Source organism: Melospiza melodia, chromosome 1 (assembly GCF_035770615.1).
Source record: "Melospiza melodia melodia isolate bMelMel2 chromosome 1, bMelMel2.pri, whole genome shotgun sequence".
NCBI lineage: Eukaryota > Metazoa > Chordata > Aves > Passeriformes > Passerellidae > Melospiza > Melospiza melodia.
In genome coordinates, this window is record NC_086194.1 from 124,812,605 (window position 1) to 124,839,072 (window position 26,468).

The following is a 26,468-nucleotide window of genomic DNA, read 5'->3' on the forward strand; positions in this document are numbered from 1 at the left end:
TCAGTGAGGATTACACCCTTCCATGATGGCTTTTGTTGCTTGTTACCTGCTCAGTGCACAGGTACATGTCCTTCTGCATCAATAGGTGGTGCAGAATGGAAAAGTTCAACCTTCAGCAAATATTTTTTGAAGTGTGTATGATCTCTCTGCTTCAGGTATTAGCAGGCCTTTGGCCTCAGTGGAGTCAGAATGTACCACACCATGCTTGGTGCCTGCTAATTCCCCCAGTGCATAGCTTGTTAATGAACAGAAGCAGTTGGACAGGAAATCCCATTATCATTCCTTTTTATGTTTTGGACTGACAACCACATCCTCAATTACACTTAATGAGATGCAGTCCTGAAATGTTCCCCAAAGGTTTGTGGTTTGTGACTGAAAAGCAGTCACAGTGTTTGACCCTTAGTTGCTGTATGGATTATATCACCTAGATGACTGTAGCATGGAGGCTGATACTTGTTTTCAGTTTATAAAACTCTGAGCTAACACAGACTAGCAGGTTATATCTGGGAGACATAATTCATGCATCTCTTCTCATTTAGGTGTTATGGGGCCAGTCTCTAATAACTTGTTTGTGCCTCATGTGAGGTATGTGGGCTTTTCACAATTCTGGGGTTGTTTTTAACAAAAAGCTATCCAGTCCAGATTGCAATTCAATAGAGAAATTGGTAATTTTCCTTTTTGTCTTTGGGGAGGATGTTGGGTCAGGGATTCTCTGACACAAGCCATCTAGGAGAAGAGAAATTTTGCTTTAAATTACTTCTCCTAAGCCACCAAAGAAAGATTTTATCATGTAGCTATCATACAGAGGAAGAGAAATGAGAAGTTTTAATAACCTCCTTTTTGGAGATCTGAAAAAGCTAACTAACTTGTAGTTTAATTGGTTGTCTTGCTCTTCAGAACCCTTGCAGGGAGCTCAAGGAAGAAAATAACGCAAGTCCTTTCCATGGGGACACTTCTGTTTGTCCTACTCAGTGTAATAAGATGGAAAGCACCACTATTAACTATTTGATACCTGATGCCATCAGTATTCACTATTACAGGCATGGGCCTTTTGGTTAAACACTTCTGCCTGAGAGTGACAGTGAAAATCATACCTTGAGGGGAAATAGAATAGACTTAGGGTCCCAAAGCCCTGAAATAGTCAATCTTTAGCAGGAGCTGCTGAATATTAAGAATTAGACTTAAAAACAGGTTAATATTGTGCATAGCTGCCAGGTGACTTGTGTAGGTGGAATAAATTACTTGACATATAGGGAGAGTTAGTTCACGTCCTTCCTGAAAACAAAGGTGTACATGTATTTTCATCAGTGTGTCACTTTAAATAAGCCCTTCTAACAGAGTACAGAAAGTGTCATTCCTGTATGACATTGATAACTGAGAACTGAGGGGGGAAAATGCCAGTTTTCTTTTTGTGTCCATGGGTGATTAAGACTGGAAGTCAACTGAGATGACAACTCACCATTGTAGAGATGCTTAAATGTCCTGATATCTTGGATTTTTAGGGTGCCCTGTCAGAGCAATATGAGGGATTCTTACTGTCTGGATTGTGATCTGTGTAATGTCTATTTTTGCAGTCTGAATTGTGATCACAGCTTAGTCCTGTATGATACTACAAAACCTGAGTTCCTCAAACCTTCAAAAGTTGATATGTGGTGCTGAATTAGGTAACTAATCCTTGTAGGAATTTTGTATGGAAAAAAATTCCATAAATTAAATACCTTAGGGAGTTACTTTAAAATTTTCAGTGTTAAATCATTGAGCAACCCAAATTGGCAGTGACCTCAAAAGTTCATCTGACCCAAGTTTTCATGGAAGAAGGAGCCTCAAAGAGATTGTCTAGCACCTAGATCAGTCACAAATTACAAGTGCAGCAACTGCAAAGACAAGTGTGCAGTCGTGTACTGGGATGCCACCACCAAAAAGCCGAGCACAGGCTGGGATCTGTGTGGTGGGGAGCAGCCTTGCTGACCTGGGGACAGCCAGCTGAGCCTGAGGCAGCAGAGCACGGCTGAAACAGCAAAGGCAAACTGGATCCTGGGCTGCATCCACAGGGCATTAGTGGCAGAGACAGAGATGTGATTATCCCTCTCCTCTTAGTGCTGGTGAGGCCACACATGCAGGGCTGTGTCCAGTTCTGGTCCCTACAGTTTAAATTCAAATACTGAGGTTTGTTTATATAAACCCAAACCATTATATGTTATGAATGTCAAAGTGGAAAAGAGCAGCATTTCTATAATATGGAATATAATTGCCCTATTCAAGGAAGGGTAGACAAAACCTTGAGTTTCCTTTAATCTCTAACTTCCTAAGTGCTAAATTATTTTGAAATCGCTCCTTTCTAGCATTTTGTAGGGTGTTCTTCTGGCTAAAAAGTAATCTTGACTGAGGTAAATTTTAGATGTCTGTTTCTGATTTATGGATAATAACCACTGTAGAAAAAAATAAGATGGATTTTAAAGGTCATATAGTCCAAACACATCTGACGGAAGTTTCCAAGTAATCTCCTTTTCCTTTCCAAAGTTATCTTCTGAATGTTTTTTTCCCCTGCACTGGGAATTGATGTTGTGCACTTGTGAGTTATGTTTGCAAGAATTTTATTATTCAAGTCTCTGCACAGTAAGCTGAAATGCTATCTTTTTACAGAGCTAAGGAATTTAAACCTATTTTCTGTCATACTTTTCGATGAACTTTTTAGCTTTGTTCTTCTTTTGTTTGAAAAATGGAACATGGACTGAAGGGAGAGCTATTCCTGCACTGCAGATGCAGTGGAGGAATCTGTTTTGTGTGATCACTATGTAAGTCCTTTAATGTCTTTAATGTGATTTTGGTTTTAACCTAATTTCTCACCGTTTGAAAACCCTGCTGGGCTTCTTGCCATGTTGCCAAATAATTGAAGCTCTGTTAAGCTGTTGAAAACTCTACCAACAGTAGCTGGACAACAAATGCATTAATGCATTTTAAACACTGGCTTTCTTTTTTCTTTTTCTTTTTTTTTTTTTTTTTCACTCTTATTGATTTGGTAGCCCTTTCTCTGAGCAAGTCTGCCCTAAAAGTGATTCAGAACTAGAAGTGAAGCCTGCTGAGAGCTTGCTCAGATCTGAATCTCACATGGAATGGACATGGGGAGGATTTCCAGAGTCAACCAAGGTAAATGTCTTTATTGTCTCTAACTTTGTAACTGACTTTGGGCATATTTAAGACTTTCCTAGGAGAGGATTGGAAATCTGCTGTTGTTCAGGTACAGCTGAAATGGGGAAGTAGCAGCCCCTTGTGGCAGGCAGAGAGTTAGCTTTGTTGAATTCAAAAGTTGCTCAACAAAGTAATCCCAGAAAACCTAGCAGTGAAATTTTTAGTCAGAACCTGAAGGAATTTTTAGTCAGAACCTGAAGGAAACAATTTAAGAAGTTAATTTTCTTTATTGTAGAGTAAGTTCTGTTTCATTCTGGAGGAACTGTAGCCTTGACAAGAATAAATTTGGTATCTAAAGAGGCCCTGGTAAATCCACACTTAAACTTTCTCCTTGCTGTGGTTTGATCAAGTCAGTGCTTTCTCTATGCCAGTTTCTTTACTGAACTTGTAAATAAGCTCCTACAAAAATTCTTTTGCAGGGAAATTTGCTAATATGGTGAAACATGTTTTATGTTGCTACAATACTTGTTTAAGTTATTTTCTGGTTTCCCTGTGTGACGAGAACTTGTACCATGAGTACAAATTTAATGTTTAGAATGGAATAACGCAAACAGGTGGAGAGAAAGGATTGACTAGACTTTTGTTTTTCAGATAAGCAAGAAGGAAAAACTGGAACATTGCAGAACAGCTACCATTACTCCATCAGAGAAGACTCATTTTAGGGTTATCCTCAGCTCTGATGAAGTTGAAGATGACGATGATGTGAAAGATGCTGTCTGTACAGTACTGAAACCTGAGCCAAGAACTCATCCGCTCCTAAAGCAGATGGATGTTAAAGACTCTCTTGCTTCTGCAATCATAGAACCTCAACTTCCATTGCCAATGGATGGTGATCATCAGTCCAGAATATTGATGGATCCTTTACCAGAAACAAAACCAACAGCAAAAACTGACTCTCCTTCAAAAAAGAAAGGTATGGAATAAAGCTCTTGATTCTTACCCTCAGTGTGATCTACCAAACTTGAGGTCATAGTGGAAAAAGTATAAATGTCCCTCTTTAGTTTTTCCTATTTAAAATTTTATGTGATTAAAATTATAATGAAACTGTGGAACTTAAAAATCATACAAATAAGTGTGAACCTTCCATGATTATATTTGTATTTAACATGTCTGGGTAACTTCATCTTAGTAATCTTAATTGTTAAAATTAACAGGAGTGCACAAGCGAAGTCATCACCAAGGCCCTGATGATATTTACTTGGATGACCTAAAGGCTTTGGAACCTGAAGTTGCAGCACTCTACTTTCCTAAAAGGTAATTTTGAAATAAAATGCTGCAAATCTGGGTAATTCTGTAGTTGCACGACTCACATATCATTACATATATCATTTATGTGCCAGTTCTGATAAAAAGAATTGGCCTTCAGGTTTTTAGGCTTTTGTGAAGTACTGAGTAGTTACCTTATTGTGAAAATTCTAATTTGACAAGAAACACATTGAAAGATCACATGGGAGGTGACTACTTTGTGTTTTCCTCTTTGTGTAACCAGTTTGCTCTGCAGACATAAGTACATTTAAACTGCTTTTGTACCAGTGCTCTTGTTCAGCCATATTGTAAACTTTTCAGTGGATCAAACTAGTGACTCCAGCCTTAAATGACAATGTGATTTTATTTTTTTAAGGTAATTTTTCTTATCTGTTGTACATTCTGCAACAGACAGCATTCTAAAAACACTAAAAGCGGTGCTCTTTTTTCCTTTTTCTTACTTTACAACTTTGTGGTAAAGATTGAGGAGCACAGTATTATTCTGCAGAAGTAGAATACAGAGAATGTTTTTCTCATTTAGATCCAGTTTAGGCAAGAAATGCAATTATTGCCAAATTGAGGGTGGATGTTAGAACTGGAAACAGTCTGCCAATATTTATGAAGGATTGGTGTGGGTGTGTGTTTCTGGGTTTCTTCTTAGGTTTTTTTAAAATTTATATTGTGAAATGATGTAAAAAATTCAAAGGCAAGATTTTTTGGGGGGAGTAATCATATAGTGTGTTCTGTAACCTAAGATCTAAATTTTTTTGCAAATAAAATACTTTTTGACTTTCCTTTAGTGATTCTGATCCTGGCTTCAGGCAGTGGACAGAGTCAGATACCCTTTCTGGTTCCCAGTCACCACAGTCAGTGGGAAGTGCTGCTGCTGATAGTGGTACAGAGTGCATGTCTGATTCTGCTATGGACTTGCCTGATGTTACACTTTCACTTTGTGGAGGTCTCAATGAAAATGGAGAGATTTCTAAAGGTATGTGAAAGACCAAAGCATAAAGAGGAATAGAGATCAGGCAGCTAAACAAATGAGGTGGCTTGAATGATCAGATTTCCTCCTTACAAAACTTTGGCTTATTAACTATGCTCATGTTGAAAAAGGGGATAGAAAGTCTTTAATTTTTCTAAAATTCTCAAGCATTTGCCAAGCAGATATAGCAGAATTGAACCTCATATTAATAAAGGCCACTCAATATCTTGAGAAGCTTTCTGTCTCCTTTTTTGTACTATATATTATTTATCTGACCAACTACATTGGTTTCTGGTTGACAGTCCTTGCGTAGTCCTATGTAAATCTTAACAATTCATCTACTTTCCAATTGCCTGACAATTTTTCTTATTTTTCATTTTTTTTTCAAAACCCTTTTGTGTTGGACTATGTTTTCTGATCTACTTCTCTGCTAAATGATTGTTAACCTCTAGTTTTTTCTTAGCTGATTTTTTTCTCTTAATACTTTGGTCTATTTACTGTTGAAGTTTATGTATTTTTGAAGGAGCTTTTAGGAGCATGAAATCTTTATGGACATATACTGCAGTGTTTTAACATTACTTTTTTAAATGGTCATCCAGTCTCTAATACTTTAAGTGACATTTAGGTGCTTATTAATAAAGACTCAGGACTGTTCTTGTGGTAACATGGTAGCAATACTGGATTTGATTGGAAAGAAGGATGTCTTGGTTGCAGGGATCTTATGGTGAATCATGGATTTCTGCAAACACATATAGAAACTAGTTGTGAAAAGGCTTCTTAGTGATAGTAGTAGTTTTCCAAACCTGAAAAGCTGGCATCACCCTTCCCCCTTTCATCTAGCGTGGTATGTAAACCCCTTACCTGCAGTCATAATTTTGGAAGAAAATTTGCCTGGACAAGCATGGCTTTCTTTCTCCTTTGAACTGAATTAGTTCCTCCTCATCCTTCCTCTTCTTATTTCTTAATGCTCTTTACTGTGACTGTTGAAGTGATTCAAGGCTTCTTCTGTAGGGAGGAGGCAGTCACAGGTAGGCCTTGACAAGTGGGCCTCAATTAGCACATCTTTAGTGATGCTGCAGGATCAGCACTCTGAAATGACAGAAAGGGTTTTCCTAGATGTAAACTAATCAGACGTCTTGGGATTTTATGTTATTGCTTTCTAATTAAAATCTCTTTCTATTGCAGAAAAATTCATGGAACATATTATTACTTATCATGAATTTGCTGAAAATCCTGGACTCATAGACAATCCTAATTTGGTAATACGGATTTATAACAGGTAAATTCTCAGTGTCTTGTAATGAGGTCATAGCAAATCCCATTTCAGATCTGGTCTCTGAAGTGAGCATGTTTCTCAGCTTCCATTGCAGTTTGTGTGTGAATCTGTTTGAACCAAAGATTTGCATTAAATTTATCTTTAGCTTAAGTGAGATTTTTTTTCTGTAATTGCCACTAATATTGAATTGTATAATAAAATTACTCTGCTTGCAGAAAATGTTATTGTTAGTGGTTGGCAGCAAATACATGTTTTTTGAACACAAGGGCAAACTTTTCATGCTGATATTTATTGATCTGTAGATTTTGTAATATCTTACCAATAACATGTTTTAAAACAGGTATTATAACTGGGCATTGGCTGCTCCAATGATTCTGAGTTTGCAGGTGTTTCAGAAGAGTTTACCTAAGGTAAATAGATAAATGCATACTTTCTTTGAAAATTTTTTATGTAGTAACACTTGATTATCTCTTTTTCTATACTAATTAAAAACATGTCTAATTTTTCAGGCTACTGTTGAGTCTTGGGTCAAAGAAAAGATGCCAAAGAAGTCTGGAAGGTGGTGGTTCTGGCGCAAGAAAGAAAGCATGACTAAGCAGGTGGCTGAGACCTGTTGGGATTTTTTTTTTCTGTTAGATGTTGAAAGATAAAAAAATAGTTATTTGTCAGAAGTACCTCAAAACATTGCTCATATAGCTCAGTGTCACTGATAGCCAGCTCATCCAGCAGCAGCTGTAGCTGCATCTGTTTATTTAGCCTCAAATACTGCTTCATTGCTTGGTGCTTTAGTTGCATCAACAAAATTTATTGTATCTGCCTGTTGTGCGTTATTCTTAAAATTCTTTCTTCTAAGCCATAAGCAGTTATCAGAGCTACTCTTCAGTCACTGCAGTATGTTTTAGGAATGTACACACAAATAAGTAAGTAGGTGCTGCACTGCGTAATACTTAAGCTGAGACGCCCCATCTTAGACTAAATTAAGCTTTCTGAACCTTGAGTATGGGCCCTCAACTTACTTCCCCACAAAAAAAAGCGATTTATAAGCTCAAAGGTTGACAGCTCCTTTTAATGCTAAATTCATCATGTTAAACTAGCAGTTCCCGATTTCTGGCACACAGAGTTTTGTTTCCTGAAATAAGAAAAAGCTTTAATAGAGGATTTCTTCATAAGCATCCTTTTTTAAAATAACTTTTAGAAATTATTATGTAGAATGGTAATTCTGAGACTTAATATAGTTTATGTACTAATTTGGTAGCTGTTTTTAACTTGGATTTGTTTAAAATGCCTAAAATGTCAATATATTCTTTATTATCATGTTGTTTCAGATACCAGAAGCAAAAGAGGGGAAAATCGAGACGCAAAGAGCAAATGAACTGCCAGCAACTATAAAAGAGCAAGTTAATAGTAGGTGTGTTCCTGTCTGAAGACTTATCTGTGGACTGAACAGTGCCTTTTTCCTTTTTTTCTTTTTTTGAATGAAGAAATCAGTAGTAATGTACTGTGGGAAAAAACATGTAAGCTACTGAAGAGGAACCAGATGTGTATAGCAAACAACTCAGCAAAATAATGTGACAGCAAACATTGTAGGAGCTACAAACACACTACAATTAATTCCTAAATGCTGTTGTGTTTATTTCTTAAATCATAACAGAAGTGACAGAAAAATACATACATGGTATCTTTATCAATAGGCCACCGCTCTGTAAATACAGTGATATTGTTTCTGATACACTTTGTAATACTTTTTTTTCTTTTGTGAAGGCCTAATATTGTATTAATAATTTGAACCATGTGGAATTTTTTGTAACGTTAAATAATTGAAACAATAAAATAGTATTCATTACAGTTCACATGTTGCCCAAGTTGTGGTAGACAGCTATGATTGCTTAAAAGCACAACTCTCCCATTCTAGGGTATTTATTATGCATGTGTATATACCTGCATGATTTTGCAAAGGTACTTGTAAATGTTGGTTTCTTAAAAGTTTAAAGAACTAAATATATTGTGATTTAATACTTCAGAGAAACTAAATGCTGCTTTTAATCCTGAAATCTCTAATGAGCAGGAAAATAAGTCTGTGAATAACCTTAAAGGTGAGCTACTCCACTAACACCCACAGTTTAAATGCCATAGTAACTGAGGCAGCTTTTTTTAAAAATGAAGCCCTGCTACCCATTCAGTGTCCCTTTTCATCTGCAGTTTCCCTAATTCATCAGCACAGTATTAGTGACCACCTGACCCTGTCTCTCTACTAAACCCATTGTGTGTGGAGCCAGCTAGAATACTCATGTTTAGAGCTCCACCAGTACTGGCATTCCAAGTTTTACTTGCTTACTGGCATGTACTGGCTTTATCTGGGCATTCATTAGACCTTAGACTTCCTTAGTTTGTGCAGCAAATCCTCAGCAGAAATTACTCTGGCAAAAGCATCTTACTCTGTTAAAGAAGGATTTCATGTAGCTTACATTTATTCTGGTTGATGTCACGTTAGGCCTCCAGAGGATGATTCTTCTAGTGATGAAGCATCCCAGGAGTTGAAGGAATCCCTGAAAATGGATTCTGCTCCAGCAGAGCATCCACCCCATGGGAACGTTCCATCTTATAAGAAGTCACTTAGACTGTCTTCAGACCAGATAGTAAGTGGCATGCCTGTCTTGTGCATAGGATGATTCAAAATCCTTTAAAAAAATTTCTTTAAAAAGAAATATAACGTGTATTCCTGTGCAAGGGTAGGCAGCTGCAGGGAATTTCTGATTTTTTTTTTCTGTTGTTTTTTTTTTTTTTTTAAGAATCTGTTTGGATTAAGAAATTACTATTTCTTATTAAGTTCTATAATCAAACTTCTATGTTAAGATGTTGCCAGAAAAGTGGCATTGTTTGCTTCTGCAGTTTGGATATCCTGGGATCTGCACATCTGTGTAATAGCATACATTTAAATTGGTGTGCTGTTTATTCACTGTGTTCTAACTTAACTTAAAAGTTAGTTCTGCTACTGTCTAAATGTATGATTTTCATCAGAGAAGAATTTTGAGGAAAGCATCCACTAAGTAAAAAATACTGTTGTGTCCCATGGCAAACTGGGAGTTCAGTTTGACAGTGCTGCAAGTCTGCTGTAGTGCAGGAATTAAAGTGGCAGAGGGTGAAATACTGTGAAATACTGAATTACTGCTGCTGTAAGGAGTACAAGAACTGTGGACATACACATGTAACGAGGCTGCAACAGACTTGGACAGCAGAACTGTGCCTGTGTTAAACCATGGTTCACTTTCTGATGAGTTAATCAAGATAGACAAGGAAGACTATATGAGCCATTTTGTGCAGCTCATTTATGATGCCAAAATCATAAAAATTCTAAAGGTCGGGCAACTTACATTTTCATTTTCTTTTGTTCTACAGGCAAAGTTGAAGCTCAGAGATGGCCCTAATGATGTTGTATTTAGTATTACAACCCAGTACCAAGGGACTTGCCGTTGTGCAGGAACAATATACCTCTGGAACTGGAATGATAAAATCATCATATCAGACATTGATGGAACAATCACCAATTAAGTATCTTAGGGGATTTTCTTTCTTTGTTTTTTTTTTTTTTTAATCTTGCTTTATTGATCCTATCCTGCTTTTCAAAACAACATAAAGAAGCTTTATTTAAGACAGCTATTAAAGGATGTTTGTTAATAACATTGCTTTTTATTTTAATTTGTACTTGCCTTTGAAGTAGACCAGAAAATATATTTTAAAAGAATAATGCCAAGATGATAACATCTACCGTGTGATTGTTCCCTCTATTCGACTTCTTCTTCAGCCACGGGTTAACTTGGAAATTGACTTGTATGACCCCACTAATTGCTCAGTCTGGACTGTTTATTAATTCTCTTTTTAAATAGTTAGGACCTTCAGAAATATTTCTGTAAATATTCTTTCTAAATTGTATGTTCATTAGTGGTTGTCCTTAACAAAACTCATATACCACGTGTCATGTACCTTTGATTCTCCTTTTAGGTCTGATGCTTTGGGGCATATCCTCCCTCAGTTTGGCAAGGACTGGACTCATCAGGGCATTGCAAAACTCTATCATTCCATAAACGAGTGAGTATGCAATCTATGAAACAAGTAGGATTTTCTGGAATATGGGAATTAATGTATAAGTAATTGGATAGTTGTTAAAAATTACTCAGTTTATTAAAATTAACTGGTTGAAATGCTGGAGTGAACAACTTGTGTCATACACAAATGAAACTAAGCTCTTTCCACAGATCTATACTTTTACAGGAATGCAAGCCACCACTTTTACTAGCTCCCTTCTCAGACAAATAGTGTCCTTCCAATGCATTAGTGTTTTCTGGTTTAATGAGTTTGCTTCCAAAGTCAGGTGAATGCTCCTTAGGTTAGATTTTATGTTGTGGAACAAGTTACTTCAAATACCAGAAATAAAACTTGCTAACTGAGGTTGACCAACTGTTAGAAATTTCAGAATTAAATTAAAATAATCAACTTTTTGTCTTTGTTTTTTAGTAGTCTTTTATTTCCGCAAAAATATTTGGGGTCTTAGGATGTATTGTTGGCCTTCATGTGGCCCCTTGTGCTTCATGGGAGGTAATATGAATGTTACTGTTTTGTTGGGTTTTGTTTGGGTGGCTTTGGTGGGTGTTTTCGTTTATTCAGTGCATAACAGAAGAGCAGTTCTGGAATTATTTGCCAAATTGAATCAAGTCCTTGAAAATGCACATAAACACTCAAGCCTTTTGTGCATGCAGTAACTGTATACAAATCTGTGTAACAGATGAACATACAAAGTCTGCAGGAAGAATTTAGGGGCTTAATGAATGCTTGTTGTTATCCATCGTTTCCTCTGCACTGCAAATTCTGCCAACAACGTGAAAAAGACAGGAGATCTGGCACCCATTATTTTGTGATGCAGATAATTTAAATAATTGCTGTCATCCTACAGCTGGGCTGAAAGAAGCTGAATAAAACCAGTGTGGCACTTATTTAAATACTGTCTAGTCTACCTAATTGTGTCCTCTGACTTTTACCATCCCTATTATGTTTGCACTTCCTGTTTCTCAGTTTTGATTAAGTTGTGTATTTAAACTACTACATGCCTTGCAGATTCTTTTAACAATAGAAAAGTCTTTTACTTGTGTGTGTGCAGAGCTCTGCAGCAATTCAGTACCTAAACTGGTGCCTCTGGACGTTGCTATAATTGTATACTTCCCTTTGAAAAGAAACTTCAGCAGGAATATGAACTAAATTGGTAATTTATTTTCTAGAAATGGCTACAAGTTCCTGTACTGTTCTGCCCGTGCCATTGGGATGGCAGATATCACCAGAGGATACCTGCACTGGGTGAATGACAAAGGAACAATTCTCCCCAGGGGCCCTCTCATGCTGTCCCCCAGCAGTTTGTTTTCTGCCTTTCATAGGTAAGCCTGTGGAAGTTCCTGTGTCAGTTCCCTCCCCATTTCTGAGAAAGAGAAGATTAAAAGTATTTGGCATTACAGCTGTAACAAAACATTCCACTCTGGACTACATTTGCTACTGAGACTTGATGTCCCTCTAGTGATCATTTTAAAACTCTGTTTTGTCTGAATTTCACATGTATACTTCTGTTCCTGTGGGCATATTAGAAATGGCTACAAAACACAACATACCAGTCCAAGAACAACTCATTTTCCCTTCTCTTTATTCATCTAGTCCATGACTGATGACTCTTAGGTTCTGTTTATATCAGTACATTTTTGTCTTTTTCAAGTATATCTTCAAGGTTTGCAGTGCATTGTTACCACACAAGATAGAAAGAAAAGAAAAAAAAATCTGGGGAATATAGGCTGTAATGTGAAAGGATCTTGTGGTGTTGGGATTGCTCCATATACAGCTGCTTTAAAAAAAGTGTGGAGTTTAGGTATGGTTCAACCAAGTTGATCTTTTGGACCAGCCATAATCTGCTTATTCTTGGTGGGAGGAGCTAGTAATGGACAGGTGTTTGGGGTTGGTTGTTTGTGGAGGGGATTTTGTCTGTTTAAGTTTTGTTGGGCTTTTTTGTTTATTTTTTTTTATTTTGTCACGAGTAGCAATGACAGCAACTTCCATTAATGTAATGGGCTTTACGCACTTCTGTCAGAGATAGGAGTTGTAACAAGCACTCTTATGTGTAGTTGATTAGATCTTCTGATTCAGATAGTCAGCTACAGAAAAGCAGTTCACAGCTGCATTCACAGCTAGGAATTCCATTTCCATTCATACTTAGCCTATGCACAGTATTCATCTGGTTTTTTTACTGTAGGTGTTGGAAAAGAGGGAATGTGTGATTGTTTCTTGTATTGTTCTTGGAGAGCTACTTAGCACTGTCTCTATAACTACCAGTGCTAGCAACAGGAAGCAATGAGAATATAAATACCAGATAAATGGGGAAAGGAGGATACCCTGTATCAAATCATGATTTCGAGTTTGACTGTTGAAATTTTATTGTAGGGAAGTCATAGAAAAGAAGCCTGAGAAGTTCAAAATCGAATGTTTGAATGATATCAAGAATTTGTTTGCTCCCAGCAAACAGCCTTTTTATGCTGCTTTTGGAAACAGGCCCAATGTAAGTGCCCCTTTCTAACTGAATGGTTAAAATGCATGTACTTGAGAAGCAAAACAAACAGGCTTTTCTTTTTGTGTTTATGAAAATTTGAATATGGAAATGGGACACTGCTGCTTTTATGGGTTTGGTAGGGAAAAGCCGCATGCAGATAGATAGCTTAAGTAAAAGTTGCTACAACTGCTTATATGAGAAAGGTTACAAAGATGCCTTAGAATTCTCACTTTAAGAAATATGTGCCACCTTTCTGAATTCTTTTAAAGTATTTTTGACTGCTTTGTGACCTAAGGGCATTAATTCAGTGCTTTACAGTCTTGAATCCCTTTTCTGGTTTTATGGTTCCTCTATTTTCTCTGCAGTTCAATGCTTCTGTAATTAAGTGAGAGAGGGGTATTGTAAGAAGAATATTGTCACAGGGAGTGGTGTGGTGTAGACTTTGTGCATGTTTGTGGTCCTAGGCTTGGGCACAAGAATTGTTTGGGGGCAGGGGAAATACTTTTTTATAGTGTGTGTATATTTTGGGGGTTGGGTTTTTTTACTGTTGTTCGAGGGCTTTTTTTTAAGGGGCAGTTTTACCTGTAGCCTTTTTGGATCAGCTTTTCTCTCTCCATTGATAAATTGCTTGTTACCACATTCAATAAGAAAATGTTGAAGCATGTACTTGTGTTGGTGCTTTTGCAGGATGTATATGCCTACATGCAAGTGGGAGTTCCAGACTGCAGAATATTTACTGTGAATCCAAAGGGTGAACTGATCCAAGAACAGACTAAGGGAAACAAGTCTTCGTAAGACCATTTTTGTTATTTCAGCTAAACAAAGTGTTTAGAAATGGGATTATTAAATAATTGCATTTATGACTGTTATCTCCTTTTACATGTGAAATGTGGAAAACCTTATTTGCTGGGAACTTAGAGCTTTTGATACTTGAATGAAACTTTTCAAAATGACAATAGGAAAAACAGAGTTGAAAATCGCTTTTGTGGTAGTGGGGCCTTATTTGACTGGAACTTTCTGGTCTGGACTTCTAAAGCTGCTTTTGACTACAGCTGAACAGTAACTAATGTTAAATTATGGTCTTTCTTCTCCTTTAATACAGGTATTACAGACTAAGCGAGCTTGTGGAATATGTGTTCCCATTGATTAATAAAGAACAGAATTCTGCATTTCCGTGCCCAGAATTCAGCTCTTTTTGCTACTGGAGGGAGCCTCTTCCTGACCTTAACATGGATGACCTGGCCTGAAAAGTACTTCTCACCAGGAGATGGAATTTCATATTGAGCTACTCAACTTCAGTTTAATGTGAAGAACTTTCTTAATGAGGATGCTAATTTATATATTGGTACCGTAAGTCTTACTAAAGAAATCACTTTAATTTCATTGGTTTAAAACAAAGAAAATGCAAAGCTACTGTCTTTTTTTTTTTTTGTGGGAGGGTTTGTTGGTTTTTGTGTTTGTTTGTTTATTGTTTGTTAATGTATACCTGTTCTATGGCACTTGAGATTGGCCTGTCATTGATGGTCATGGTACCCAAGTGCTTCAGGGCAACTAAATACTGAGGTAAAATATGACTTTGCATTTTCATTAATACAGACCTTATTGTAAACACAGATTATTCTTTTTATGTTGTCTTAAGTATATTTTCTAAAATGAAGCCAAAAAGTGTATGGAAACTGCCAAATAGAATGTCAGACCTATTTATGAAAAATGTGGTTTAATGTTCAGATGGGCATTTAGGCCATTTTTGAAAGGAGCCAGAACCTAAGACCACTGTGCTCTTTCTCAGCTAGAATACAGAAAATGTACAGACCTTGCTAGCCTGGCAGATTCTGAAGACATAAAATTCCTCTTTAAATGTAAATATGCCTTTTGTTACATGTACAAGACTGGGCTTATACAAACGACACTCGAACTAACTCTGCTTAATACTTTTTTTTTTTACACACAATGTTAAAACTACTTCATGAGCTTGTTAAAATGAAAGTTGTCTTCAGACACTTGTATGGCTTTTGTTATTTTCAGGCTGTGCTGTGTCATGTTAAATTTTCATCAAGAAAAATCTTGGAACATTTCTGTAAGAGTTGGGGAACTGGCATTTTTATTTCCTTTTTCAGCACAGATATAATGTGTATGTGTGTGTATGCTGTGTAGGCCAGTAAAATGTGTATGTATAGGTTATATTCAGGGAATCGCAATACTAAAAAATAATTATGTATTTAATTTTTTAATTGCCTACTGCAGGTCTTTCCAGACTTCTGTATTGCAGGTTTTCAGTAGCTGGAAGAAAATGCAACTCAGTAGTGAGGTTCCAGCTGTGAGAATGGTTAAATACTGCAGAGCAGAATAAAACTTTTTTTTCCTTTTTTTTTTTTCCTTTTTTTTTTCTTTTTAAGAAGTTTTGGGTTATTTGCAAACATCATGGTGGTCATTCCTCAGGTTCCAGTCAGAGCCTGTGAACAAATTACATTCCAGTTCTGGTGTTTATCAGCTATAAAAGCAGCTAATTGATGTTCTCCAAAAGTACTTGAAGGCAAAGGTGGCTGCTTTTTAAGTTGAATTAGTGCATTTAACTTCTTTTGGACAAAACTATGTGAGAATATATCATTCCACCAGCCCAAAGGGCTTAAGGACTACAGTCATTTAAACACCAGATCACTCGGTTTTGCTACCTGCAAAAGCAGACATTTAGAGGATTTTACACCCCTCCAGGAGTATTTTTTCCTCCATTGTCAGACTGTCCTAACCCTCAGTTCTGATGTAACATCAGCTAACTCTGGACAATTGGTGAACTGCTCAGGGGGGGCATTTATAAATCACTGTATAAATGAAATTACTTCCCCCCCCCACAATTATAAAATTCTTGTGTATTTCTGCATTTATAAAACACTGGATAATGAGTGGAGGCAAGCAAAATCAACCTGGAATCTCTTTCAAGCAGGAGAAGGAGAGTGGTATAAAAAAAACTTACCTGTCACGGTGTGTCATGCATGTCAGTGAATTGAAAGGCATCCTCATTTTTGTACTGTGAGAACAACAACTTCTGTGGTTCTTGGTCACCAGTCTACTCAGTCTTTAAGTAGAGAGTTGAATCCTGTGGATTCAACTCAAAGGATATTTTACTACTTTTTTCTTGTATTTTTTTTTCAATGTCAGAAGCTTGCAAACATCATTCCATGTATTTTTTCCCCTTTTCTTACGTTTTATCCCATAGATTTCATTAGAAACTAAAATTTTCATGATCACCAAGTGCTTTGAATATCAATGGGATTTGAGCTTTTAAGTCACTTAAATACTTTAAAATTAATAAATAAGAATCCAACATAATAAAGTATTTTAATTACAAGATTAAATATTATATCTAAAGATTCTATTTTGCATAAAGGAAGTGAAGCAGCCTTTCCTCAAACAGTCTTTTTGTGGCTGTCAAAATTTGCTTTACCATGCTTAAGTCTACTCTTGGTAGCCCTGGTATTACACAGCTTTTCTAAAAATTAAAGCACTTCATGAAACCATGATGAGTTCCCAAATGGGACAGATTGTTACCATGGTTTGCCTGTGTCCTTTTGGATTGATATTCTTTTTTCACTTTTTTTTTCCCTCTTCAATTCCCTTCAACTTTTCAGACTGTTGTAAAGATAAGCTGTGGATTTCAAGGTGGGGTCTTGAGTAAATGAGAAGTGTGGAAAAAAATAGTATCAGGTATATTTCCAAATACATGTACTTTCAGCTGGTATGAACATGGGGGTTGTGTGAGTTTTGTTGAGAGCTCCTCATTCTGCTAGCATGTCACTTTGCATTGTAGGAGTGTCCAAAAGGTTGCTTAATTTAAAAAAACAGATTGGTTTTTCTCGGTAACAGCTACAGTTTAATATTTGTTTTTTGATAAAATGCAAATGTTGCTGAGTCTTTCTGATACAAGTAGGGCAGGGAGTTTGGTTTTTCTAACTCTGGCTTGTATTTGAAGCTTTTCAGATTGTTTGTTAACCCCATTTAGGGACAGAATATGGGGCCTGCTTTTGTGTACCTGTGTTCTCGGGGCTGCTGGGCACTTTACTGACTCTAGAGCAGACATCTTGTTGCTATCAAGCTGTGGGCTTGTGCCACAACATGAACGTGGAGGGGGTAAATAAGAATTATGTGTTAGCTTGACCTTTGTTACCTTAGTGGAGAGAAGTGGCCTGAAACGAATGTTTGAGAACAAGTTGTGCTATACTGGTGTAAAATTAGCGCAAGCTACATCATTCTTTCTGTGAAAGAGGAACTTCTAAGTGTGCCTGGCTGTGGGCACACACACACCTCTGTTGTTAAGACTGTGTTGTTGAAGATGCAGATCCTCTTAGCGTTGGAAGCCCTCAAAGGCTGAGCCAATGACACCTGTCTGGGAGTAAATAAGGAACATTGCAATTCAAAACTTGTTAGTGACTTGGACATTACCCGTTTGTATAATGATTTAAAGATCAGCAGTTTAAAGGGTATGCATTTCTGGATTTAATTTTTTAAATTTCTTTACTGTACCAAGCATGTTTGTACTTCAGAAGATTGGGCTTTCATTCCCAACAGTGTACAAGTGCATGTGCAATCCTGGCTCATGTCTTCTTAACTTTCTGTCCTCGGTATATGCCTTCCAAAACCCTTTTTTTTTTCTTTTCAACTGGAAAAGTTTTAACACTTGTGTCAACTCCATTATGGGACTTCTGAAGCAAACTCTGAATCCGTTTATGGTAAACGTGAAAGAGATGAGATTTCATGTTAATATTTCATGCAAGTCTTCTAGAAAATGCTGTCATATGGATGAGTTGTTTAAATGACTGTAATGCAAATTCCTTGTGAAACATCACAGATAGAGAATTTGAGATGCCTTTAAAGTGTCACTTTTGTCTGAATAAATTTTAAGTTCCAGAGTTAAAATTTGCTAAATAGAAAGGAATTGTTTGGACTATTTTACAGTGTTAATTACTTCCAGATGAAAGTTAAAATGTTGGTTTATTTTGAGGGTGGGAAAACTCTCTTCAGTCATTTGTTTCATTTTTATCTTGAAGATGTGGAATACTTGATTATTAAGCAACCCAATCACTAATAAGGTAGTGTGTTTAAAATGTCAAATCTGTGATCATACCAATACAGTGGTTTTTGTTAAGACTGGACTGTCTTGGGTACAGCAACCCACACTTCAGTGCAATGTTTATTGGTGTTCGGAACAATGTTATCACAATAAAAACAGACTTAAAGTGAAATTCCTCTTTACTTTGTATTTGGTAATTCCTTTATTGTACTGCTGAATGACTAAACATGGGACTGTTAAAATTGTGTTTATGTTCAGCATAGAATTCAAGTCTTCTCAGGATACAGTATATTTGCTTTCTTTCAGGCTTGATTTACTTTTTTCAGAGTATTTATACAGCTGATAAAAAAATGGCTGTCATCAAGCTTAACTTCTGTGCCAGTACCAATACTGGGTTACAACTATAATAAAAAGCAAACATGCACTTGGTAATATAAAATATCAGGTATCAGAGGCACGACTTGGGAATCTACAAGCTGCTTTGAATAAAAAGTTGTAAGTGCTGTTTGAGCTCTTGTAAATCTGCCCTAATTTGGAGTTTTATCCTATTTCAATCAAAGTTAACTTTTCCCTTTCAAGGCAAAGAGTATTGTCTTCCATAGCAGTTGTTAAATCACTTGAAGCAAATATTGTGAGGCAGTCTTGGAAAAGGGGCCTCAAGCTTTCATTAGAAATTAATTTTCCTGGTCTCTTGCTGCACTTGGTAAATGCAACCACCTAGCAGCCTACATAGAAAACCTGACTGTTCAGTCAATTATGGATCTGCATGAAAAGGTCAGTGATGCTGTGCCTCTTGGACCTTCTGTGGTGTCATTGGTGTTACTGCTGGTGTTCTATCACCTCCTGTGCTCCTGCCAGGTTTCCCCATGACTCTGCTGACACGCTGCACTCGTTCCTCCCACCAGTCTGCTCACTGCCCATCCTTCACACCTGGGTCCCACTGCATCCTTGGTGCTGCAGTGAGTGACTCTGCCACTGCAAGCAGCACAAGGGTGGTGTGTCCTATGTATGCCAAATGTTTGGATCTGTTGCAAAAACTTTTCTGAGCTGGCATTGTTTCTCCTGTATCCATCTTACTGTAATGCACTCCTACTAGGGTGGTCTTGTTCTTGGTGGATGGATTTTTCTGTCTTGGAGCAGCTGGTTTCAATGTGTAAAGAACAGAATCACTGTTTCCAGGAGCAGAACGCTGTGCCTGGAGTTGTGTCATGCAGTTGGTGCACTGAGGAGCTGCAGCCCTGCACTGTTTTGGTGGGAAGTGTGTGCAAGTTCCCCCTTGCTGCCAGCTGGGCTCTGATGCCAGCGGTGAGCTGAGCACGGAGCCAGCTCAGCAGGGTTTTCTGGGCACATGTCCCCTGTGCTGTGTGCTCAGAGCTTTCACTGTTGGGCACAGCAAGGGTTTGCCAGGGTCTTCTGCCTGGCAGGGATGGCCACTCCTGTGCAATGTGTTTCCTAAGCAGTCCCCTGCTGCTTTTGCTCCTTTCCCTTGCCTTAAATTAATCAAACCCTCACTAGTGTTTCTGTCACACTTGAGCACTGGTACACTTCCTGTTGTTTCTGGTCATATCTTTTAGCCAACCTTTCCCTGCTCTCTCTTTTTAATTCACCTTCCTACCCTGCTGGCCTCTAATCTTACATTTCCCACTTCTGATGATAGTTCCTGTGTACCTGCTCTGGTGATCACAAGCAACAGCATGAGCTGCTCAGCCTAGAACTGGCTGAAGGGCAGGGCTCAAAGGGTTGTGGTGAAAGGGAAAGGGACTGCTGCTGCCTGGTGATGGGTGGACCAGTGGTGCTCCTCAAGGCTCAATTCCAGGGCCAGTTCTGTTCAATATATTTATCAGTGGGCTGGATGCAGGAGCTGAATGCACCATTTGCAAGTTTGCTGACAATGCCAAACTGGGAGATGCTGTTCACTCATGAGGGACAAGGCCTTGCAGAGAGCTGGATCCTATCCATCCTTTCCTAGATGGATATGAGTGCTCAGCAGCTCTGCTCTGCAGTGCTGTCATGGTTTAGGAGTGGTATTCCCCAATTTTGTGTTCCCACTGAAATACCCAGACCACTGAGCTTTCTCACCCCTCCTCCAGCTCCCTCTCTTCCCCTGGGAAGGGCTGGAAATGACAGCTGGAGGCACACAGAGCTAAAGATCACAGGTTGAGATAAGAACAATTTACTAGAAACAGCAGTGGAATAAGGAACAGTAACAACAGTGATAGGAACAGAGCATACAATTCATATCCAGTTGCTCACCCCTGCTGCAAAACTTAACCCTGTCCAAGCCAGAACCTGGACAAATGCAAAGATCAGTGATTGGCAAAAATGAACAAAGTCCAAACAACTAACAACCCCCAGAGATCCCCAAACTACAGCATTTATGGAAGCTCTTGTGTGTAAGGCAGCCAGGTGCACTCCCCACATGGCATTGGAGGCTTCCTTTTCCCTGGAAGCCACCCTGGATTCCCCATGCTCTTGAACTTGAAGCTGCTTTGATACACCACAAAGAAGGGGATCCTGCCAGGGCCATGGGAAGGGCTGGCTGCCCACACTCTCAGTAACTGGGGAACACCCCATGCCAGCAGGATGGATGGAGGGGAGTGCAGCCCAGGAGGGGTCTGACAGTGTTTAAGGGGCATTAAAGGCAAAGAGCAATGCCTTTAACCAACATGCTTTAGCTTTTGTCCAGCACTGAATCGGTCAGGCACTTGGAGTAGGTGATGGTTGTAGGTCCCTTGCAACTGAAATTCCATCTTTGCCAGGAATCAGGGCAATGACTGAGCAACTGAGATGGACAAGAGCTGTGTTGGCAGAACTTCTGTGTACTACAGAGTCTATGTAACAAAGTGTTTGACACTGAAAAATCATTTTAAATTTACATGCAAGCTTGACTGAGAAGGCAGAAACTGCAGTTCTAAAGGTAGTGGAAAAGAGAACAAAATTTTTGGCTTACAGTGCTGCTGTATTCCCTGGAAAGCAAAAGAGCATCAAGGCATTACACAAGAGGTAGGCTTTATTTGGACATATCTGCAGTTGTTTTCTGTCACACACTTTCTTCGTGTTCCTGGATATTTCTCTCCCCCTTTGAGATTATTTTTATTTATGCATTAATATATGTGTAGACATGCATACCTAAATCATACTTTGAAATGCACTGTTCTTTTTGCTGAAAAATGTTAGTAATGTTCCTTTTTTCACAATCAAGACAGTGAAATAAATGCCAAAACCTAGTTATGCAGTAACATGTTACAAGGTGTTGTTTGAAATCTCCCATATACAAAAAATTGGCAGGGCTGCTGTTCTGCATCCCGAGTCTGCAGGGCACATTGCAAAAAGGTTATGTTGGCTGCAGCACAAGTCTGTCTGGTGATGACAGGAGACTGCCCCCAGGTATTCCTGGTAGCTGGATGATTTGAACTCTGTGCCATTATGCAGGAGCAACCAGCAGCCAACCTGTACCTGCTGAGAAAGTCTCAGTGGAGCGCAGATTCCTCCCATCTCCAAGCTGAGACCGTAAATACATTTCTAGTTTTAGTGAAAGAGACCCATGGCCACTACTGGGCTGTAATACAAGGACTTAGCCAATCAGCAAACAATCACTTCAAAATGCCTGCTGTATTCTCAGGAAAGAGTTCAATCCAGATTTGAATCTCCTGATTGTAGTTGGGGAACTCTTTACCTTGCATTCCTAGCACATTTTAAAGCTGCAGGGGGTGGTGATGGGGGTTGTTTCATATGCTTTCCACCTACAGCTTGCTTGACTATTTTAAATTTTTCTTGTTGGGCCAGCTGGTTTCATCAAACCAACTGGAGGCTCAGTGACACTGCACAAAGTTGGTGCAACTAGCCTGGTGTACACTGAAAGGAAATGTGATAGAGTACCACAGAAAGTCCTCATAGCTTTAAGTGTTCTCAAAGTGGGCAGTAGAAAAATGTCTTTGCTGTCTCCAGAGGTCTTAATAGCAAATTAAAATAATGAGGTGGGATTTTTTTACACTTTTTGCAGTGAAAAATGGTATTCCTCCTTTGCTGCAGTCTTTCCTGGGGATATGACTGATTTATATGTCACATTGGGGTTTTAGGACACGCTTGCCACGTTTGGCCAGAGGCAAGTGTCTCTGCCTGTCAGCATGCTGGCTTGGCTTCAGATGTTCTGGCTGCTAAAGCCCTGCCTCTGGGAACTCACCCGTCTCACAAGTGATGCTGCCCTGGAGACTGATCTGGTTTGGATTTTTGCAGTCCCTAGGAACCACAGGGCCTTGTGGATGGCTGAGGGACTGTCAGACACACATCTGCCTGCAGAGCTTTGCCTGGTAGAAGATGAGTTTCTTCTTTCTGAGTTTCTTCCTCTTTTGACATCAAATTAGAGCACTGGGCCCAACAGATACTGTGTTGTCTAAGAGTCTTGCAATTCTCATGTACTGCATTACTGAACTACCTACAAAGCAGCTCTAAAGGGTAGCACTGTCATCTGTGAGACAGGCACCAGTCCTATCTTATAGCTCCCACCTACTGGATTTTTTTTAAGGCTTTCTCAGTTCACAGATGCTTCCTATTTGAGCCTTGTGGATTCTCCTGGATGTGGCAGTCAAATCATAAACCCACAGTGAGAAGTGCTCCTTTCAGTACAGGTCTTTCCTTGTGCTGCTGCTGATTCTCACCAGATGTAAATGCTCTGTCAGCAAGCTCAGGTATTGTTCTTTCCCTTGAAGCTGGGCTGCTCTGTGTGGAGCCAACCCTTGTCAGGCCTATGAATGCATTTGTGTCCAAGTCTCTTCCAGCTCTTGCATTATTAATATTTAATCCAAGCACTGACTGGAACAGACACAAACTCAGGTTCCATTCTCCCTTTGCCTGTTGATAGGCTACATCCCTGTGGTCTTCCCAGCTGGGTGAATATTCCACCTTGTAAGCTCCAGGAAAATAACCTAATTAGGAGGAACCAAACCACCTACCCTGATTACAGCAATTACCAAAGAAGTGCAAATTAAGGTCAAATCCCTCTCAACGAAGGTGGGAATCTTAGATAGAGGTTCCTTGTAAAAGGACATAGCTTTACCCATCCACACAGCTCAAGATGAATGGGAAGCTTTCCCTCAGAAGTCCAAAAGTGTCCTCAAAATAAGGTGCTGGGGTTGTGCCCTGCGGTGACACAGTTTAGGGAATGCCCTACAGCAGTGTACAAGTACCAGTTACGCTGCATTTTGATGCAGCAGCAGCAGATCCTGGGTTTAAAGGGAAACTTTCTGGTGGAAGATGGCCCTGTCCCATCAGCAGAACTGGACTTGTGAAGATCTGTGGGTTGGATTTAGGAATCTCCTGGAGCAGTTAGACAATAATTAAATGATAGATAGTGATTAAATAATTGATTTGCAACTCTCAGCACTAAACTTGTGCTGCTGATTCTTAAAAATTTCTCACTTGGGGGGGAGGTGGAACAAAAAGTTTATGTTTGGCAGCTAGGTCTCCCTAAGCACTCAGCTCATTTCGTTTGTTTCCATGAGTCATTTTTAGAAAAGGCAACAATAATCTTGAGTCATACATAGTCTGGAGCCAGCTTCTTAGAGAACACAGCTTTCTGGAGGAGAGTGAAAAATATCCTGAAAGGAAAAGTGCTTCTCTGCCTTTTGTACGTAACAAGAAATTATGTTTTTAAAGCAAAGAAAAAGCATATTATACGCCTGGCTTTTGAAAACACAGAAAACAACCCTTCCTGTCTGTCCCTACCATTCTGAGCCCTAGGAAGGCATGGGACAGAAAGGACAAAAGAAAGCTGAGCCCCCCTTGAATGAGCAAGCAGTTGCTGACTGCGTGCAAATGCTCAGGTCCAGAAACACAGGCAGGGAAATGGGATGGAGGCGGCTCCTTCCATCAGTGCAAATTCACTGTACATCTTTGGCTGCTGCTCTGTCAGAAACAGCCTTCCAACTACAAACACAGCCTGCCCCAGCTCCTGCTTACCTCTAACACCGTCATTTCTGGAAATCAGGTGTCAAGAGATCTTCCCAAATCAGGTGCTTTAAAACTCCACCCACAGTTTCCTTCCCGTGCTCACAAGTGCCCCAGTGCAACCCTAGCTGCACCAGGACTGACTCAGAGGTCCCCTGTGGACAGAAGGGGTTTTTTTGCCTGCTCTTCTTAAAGCAGTTCAGCTTCCAGGATGTGATAGTTTGTTGTGGGAAGGCCCCAACTCATTGCCTGGAAACATAGTTATTAGGGAGTATCTGTTCCAAAACGAAGCAACAAAAGCACAAGTCTTCATCTCTTCAGATGGGAAGAGCTTCAGCTAAATACAATGTACTGCTTTACAGTGCAGGGAGTTCTTCCCTCACCTTAAAAAATTGTTTGTTCTGAGGCTACAAACAGCTGTTCTGCATTTGTAATAAGGAAAATACACTACACAAACCACTATGATAAATACAGCTCTATGTGGCATGAACAGACTACTAAAAAGGTCAGCTGCTATAAAGAATGTACAGGTGACAAATATATGTACATGTGAAAAATGAATATACAGTCCTGCTCTCAGTTAAACATGGCTGAGTTTCTTTTCAGCCATGGAAGTGATTAAAATGCTAACTCCTAAGAGCCAAAGCATCATTTTTATTACCTCCACTGAGAAGTGGCTAGTGTGCAAAATAAAATGCTGCTGCCTCAGATGCGCTTACCTGTTTAAGCTAAGAAGGCTGCTTGATCCATATAAACAGATGCTGAGTGTTAAAACAAACCTCACTTGAAAGCACTGATGCAGGAGGCTGTTACAACAACTCTGGCAGAGGGTTGGTTTGTGCATTTGACTATATTGACTAGTAACATTATTTTCCTTTGTTAACCATTTTTCTTTGATTTGTCTTATGCACCAAAAACTTCCCTTCTAATGCAAACACTTCTGGACTGCCAGAAACAGGCCCTGTAAAATTTTTAAAATTTTTCAAAATCACCACTCTTCTAGCTAAGCAAAGTTGATTTTGATTTTTCTGACCTGTTTTATTAATTTTCAGCAGCAAGCTTTAATCTCAAGAGTGTCATGAATAACCAATCATCTTTTTTACTCCATAAATAGACAATAACTGTTCTGAATCCTTCAGTAGTAGCAACTGCACGTTGCGTTCGGATACAACATATTCCCAGCAGAAAGCTGAGGCAAGTTTCTCCCTGTGCTGCTGCTTCCACCTGAGTCACTCACCTTGTCTCCTAGCACAGTGTTTGGCCCTTAAAGGCAAAAAAGAAAACTGATGCAGGTGAATATCATTTTGCTTTGCACCACCACAGTTTGCAATTGCACTGAACAAACTGATTATGCCAATGCACATTACTAAATAATACAAGGAATAAAAAGTCATCAACCATATCCACTACAATTTCACTTTCTTGGCTCTGCTTGACTGAAAACATGAAAATAGCTGACCACAACTGTAAACTTGAGCAGAGATGTAAACTTTGATACACTAGGGACAATTTGAAAAACTAGGGAATAGCTGGAGCACAGTGCAGAAGTATCTACTGAGAACATACTTGATGTTTAAACAGTTGTTCTGCTTGTACAAGGGCTTGGGAAGGAGTTCATTTAGCTACAGAAATATGTCTTTGGAGCTACCTCTGTTAACAAGGGACAAGGAAAGTGTTTCCCCACAGACTATAAACCCATCACTGAAATCAAATATATAAACTGAATATATTAAAGCTTTGAATTTTATTACACTTAATTTCTTCTGAATATCTTACCCTTCTCCCCTGTTCAAGGTAAACCTAAACATGAGAAATGGAAGGATAAAGGAGAACTCCACTAAACGTGGAGTACATTTCATCAGAGTCTGTGTAGGCCAGTTTGCCTCCCGTTACGACGACATTCACTTCATCTCCTGCTTTGAGGTGAAGAACAAGGTGGAACGTCCCAGGACCACCACAGGTCTGTTTCCCCGAGTAGGGTTTGTGATACTCCAGCAGTTCCCTTCTGTAGCCAGCGGTGTGGAGCTGAGCCACGCTGGCGTTGGAGACGGACAGCACCGCTTCCACGTACTCGTCCCTCTCCGGGGCCAGCACGGCCGTGATCAGGTAGCGCCCTTCGTACGGCGATGTGAAAATGCCTGCAGAACAGAGAGAGCCTGCACTGCCCACAGCCACTCAACACGGGGAC

The 26,468-nt window shown here is 39.1% G+C and overlaps 2 protein-coding genes across 4 annotated transcripts in view; one reads left to right on the forward strand and one right to left on the reverse strand.

Annotated features, from left to right (window-relative positions):
• The window catches only part of LPIN2 (lipin 2), a 43,232-nt gene extending 24,726 nt beyond the window's left edge, over window positions 1–18,506 (forward strand). For 2 of the 3 annotated variants that reach the window (XM_063167027.1, XM_063167010.1), the window contains exons 6-20: window positions 3,024–3,147; window positions 3,781–4,102; window positions 4,344–4,443; window positions 5,235–5,422; window positions 6,602–6,695; window positions 7,033–7,102; window positions 7,202–7,291; window positions 8,018–8,100; window positions 9,184–9,328; window positions 10,089–10,237; window positions 10,692–10,778; window positions 11,963–12,115; window positions 13,164–13,278; window positions 13,957–14,060; window positions 14,372–18,506. In XM_063167027.1, the coding sequence (XP_063023097.1) occupies window positions 3,024–3,147; window positions 3,781–4,102; window positions 4,344–4,443; window positions 5,235–5,422; window positions 6,602–6,695; window positions 7,033–7,102; window positions 7,202–7,291; window positions 8,018–8,100; window positions 9,184–9,328; window positions 10,089–10,237; window positions 10,692–10,778; window positions 11,963–12,115; window positions 13,164–13,278; window positions 13,957–14,060; window positions 14,372–14,516 (1,969 nt within the window). In that variant the 3' untranslated portion in view covers window positions 14,517–18,506. Of the gene's footprint in view, window positions 1–3,023; window positions 3,148–3,780; window positions 4,103–4,343; window positions 4,444–5,234; window positions 5,423–6,601; window positions 6,696–7,032; window positions 7,103–7,201; window positions 7,292–8,017; window positions 8,101–9,183; window positions 9,329–10,088; window positions 10,238–10,691; window positions 10,779–11,962; window positions 12,116–13,163; window positions 13,279–13,956; window positions 14,065–14,371 lie in introns of those variants that run through there. The other variant, XM_063167017.1, reaches the window with a different exon arrangement.
• A 7,499-nt stretch (window positions 18,507–26,005) lies between these two features.
• Window positions 26,006–26,468, reverse strand: part of EMILIN2 (elastin microfibril interfacer 2) — a 31,386-nt gene continuing 30,923 nt past the window's right edge. Inside the window, exon 8 of the mRNA XM_063167040.1 lies at window positions 26,006–26,418. Within this exon, the coding sequence (XP_063023110.1) occupies window positions 26,081–26,418 (338 nt within the window). The 3' untranslated portion in view covers window positions 26,006–26,080. The remainder of the gene's footprint in view (window positions 26,419–26,468) is intronic.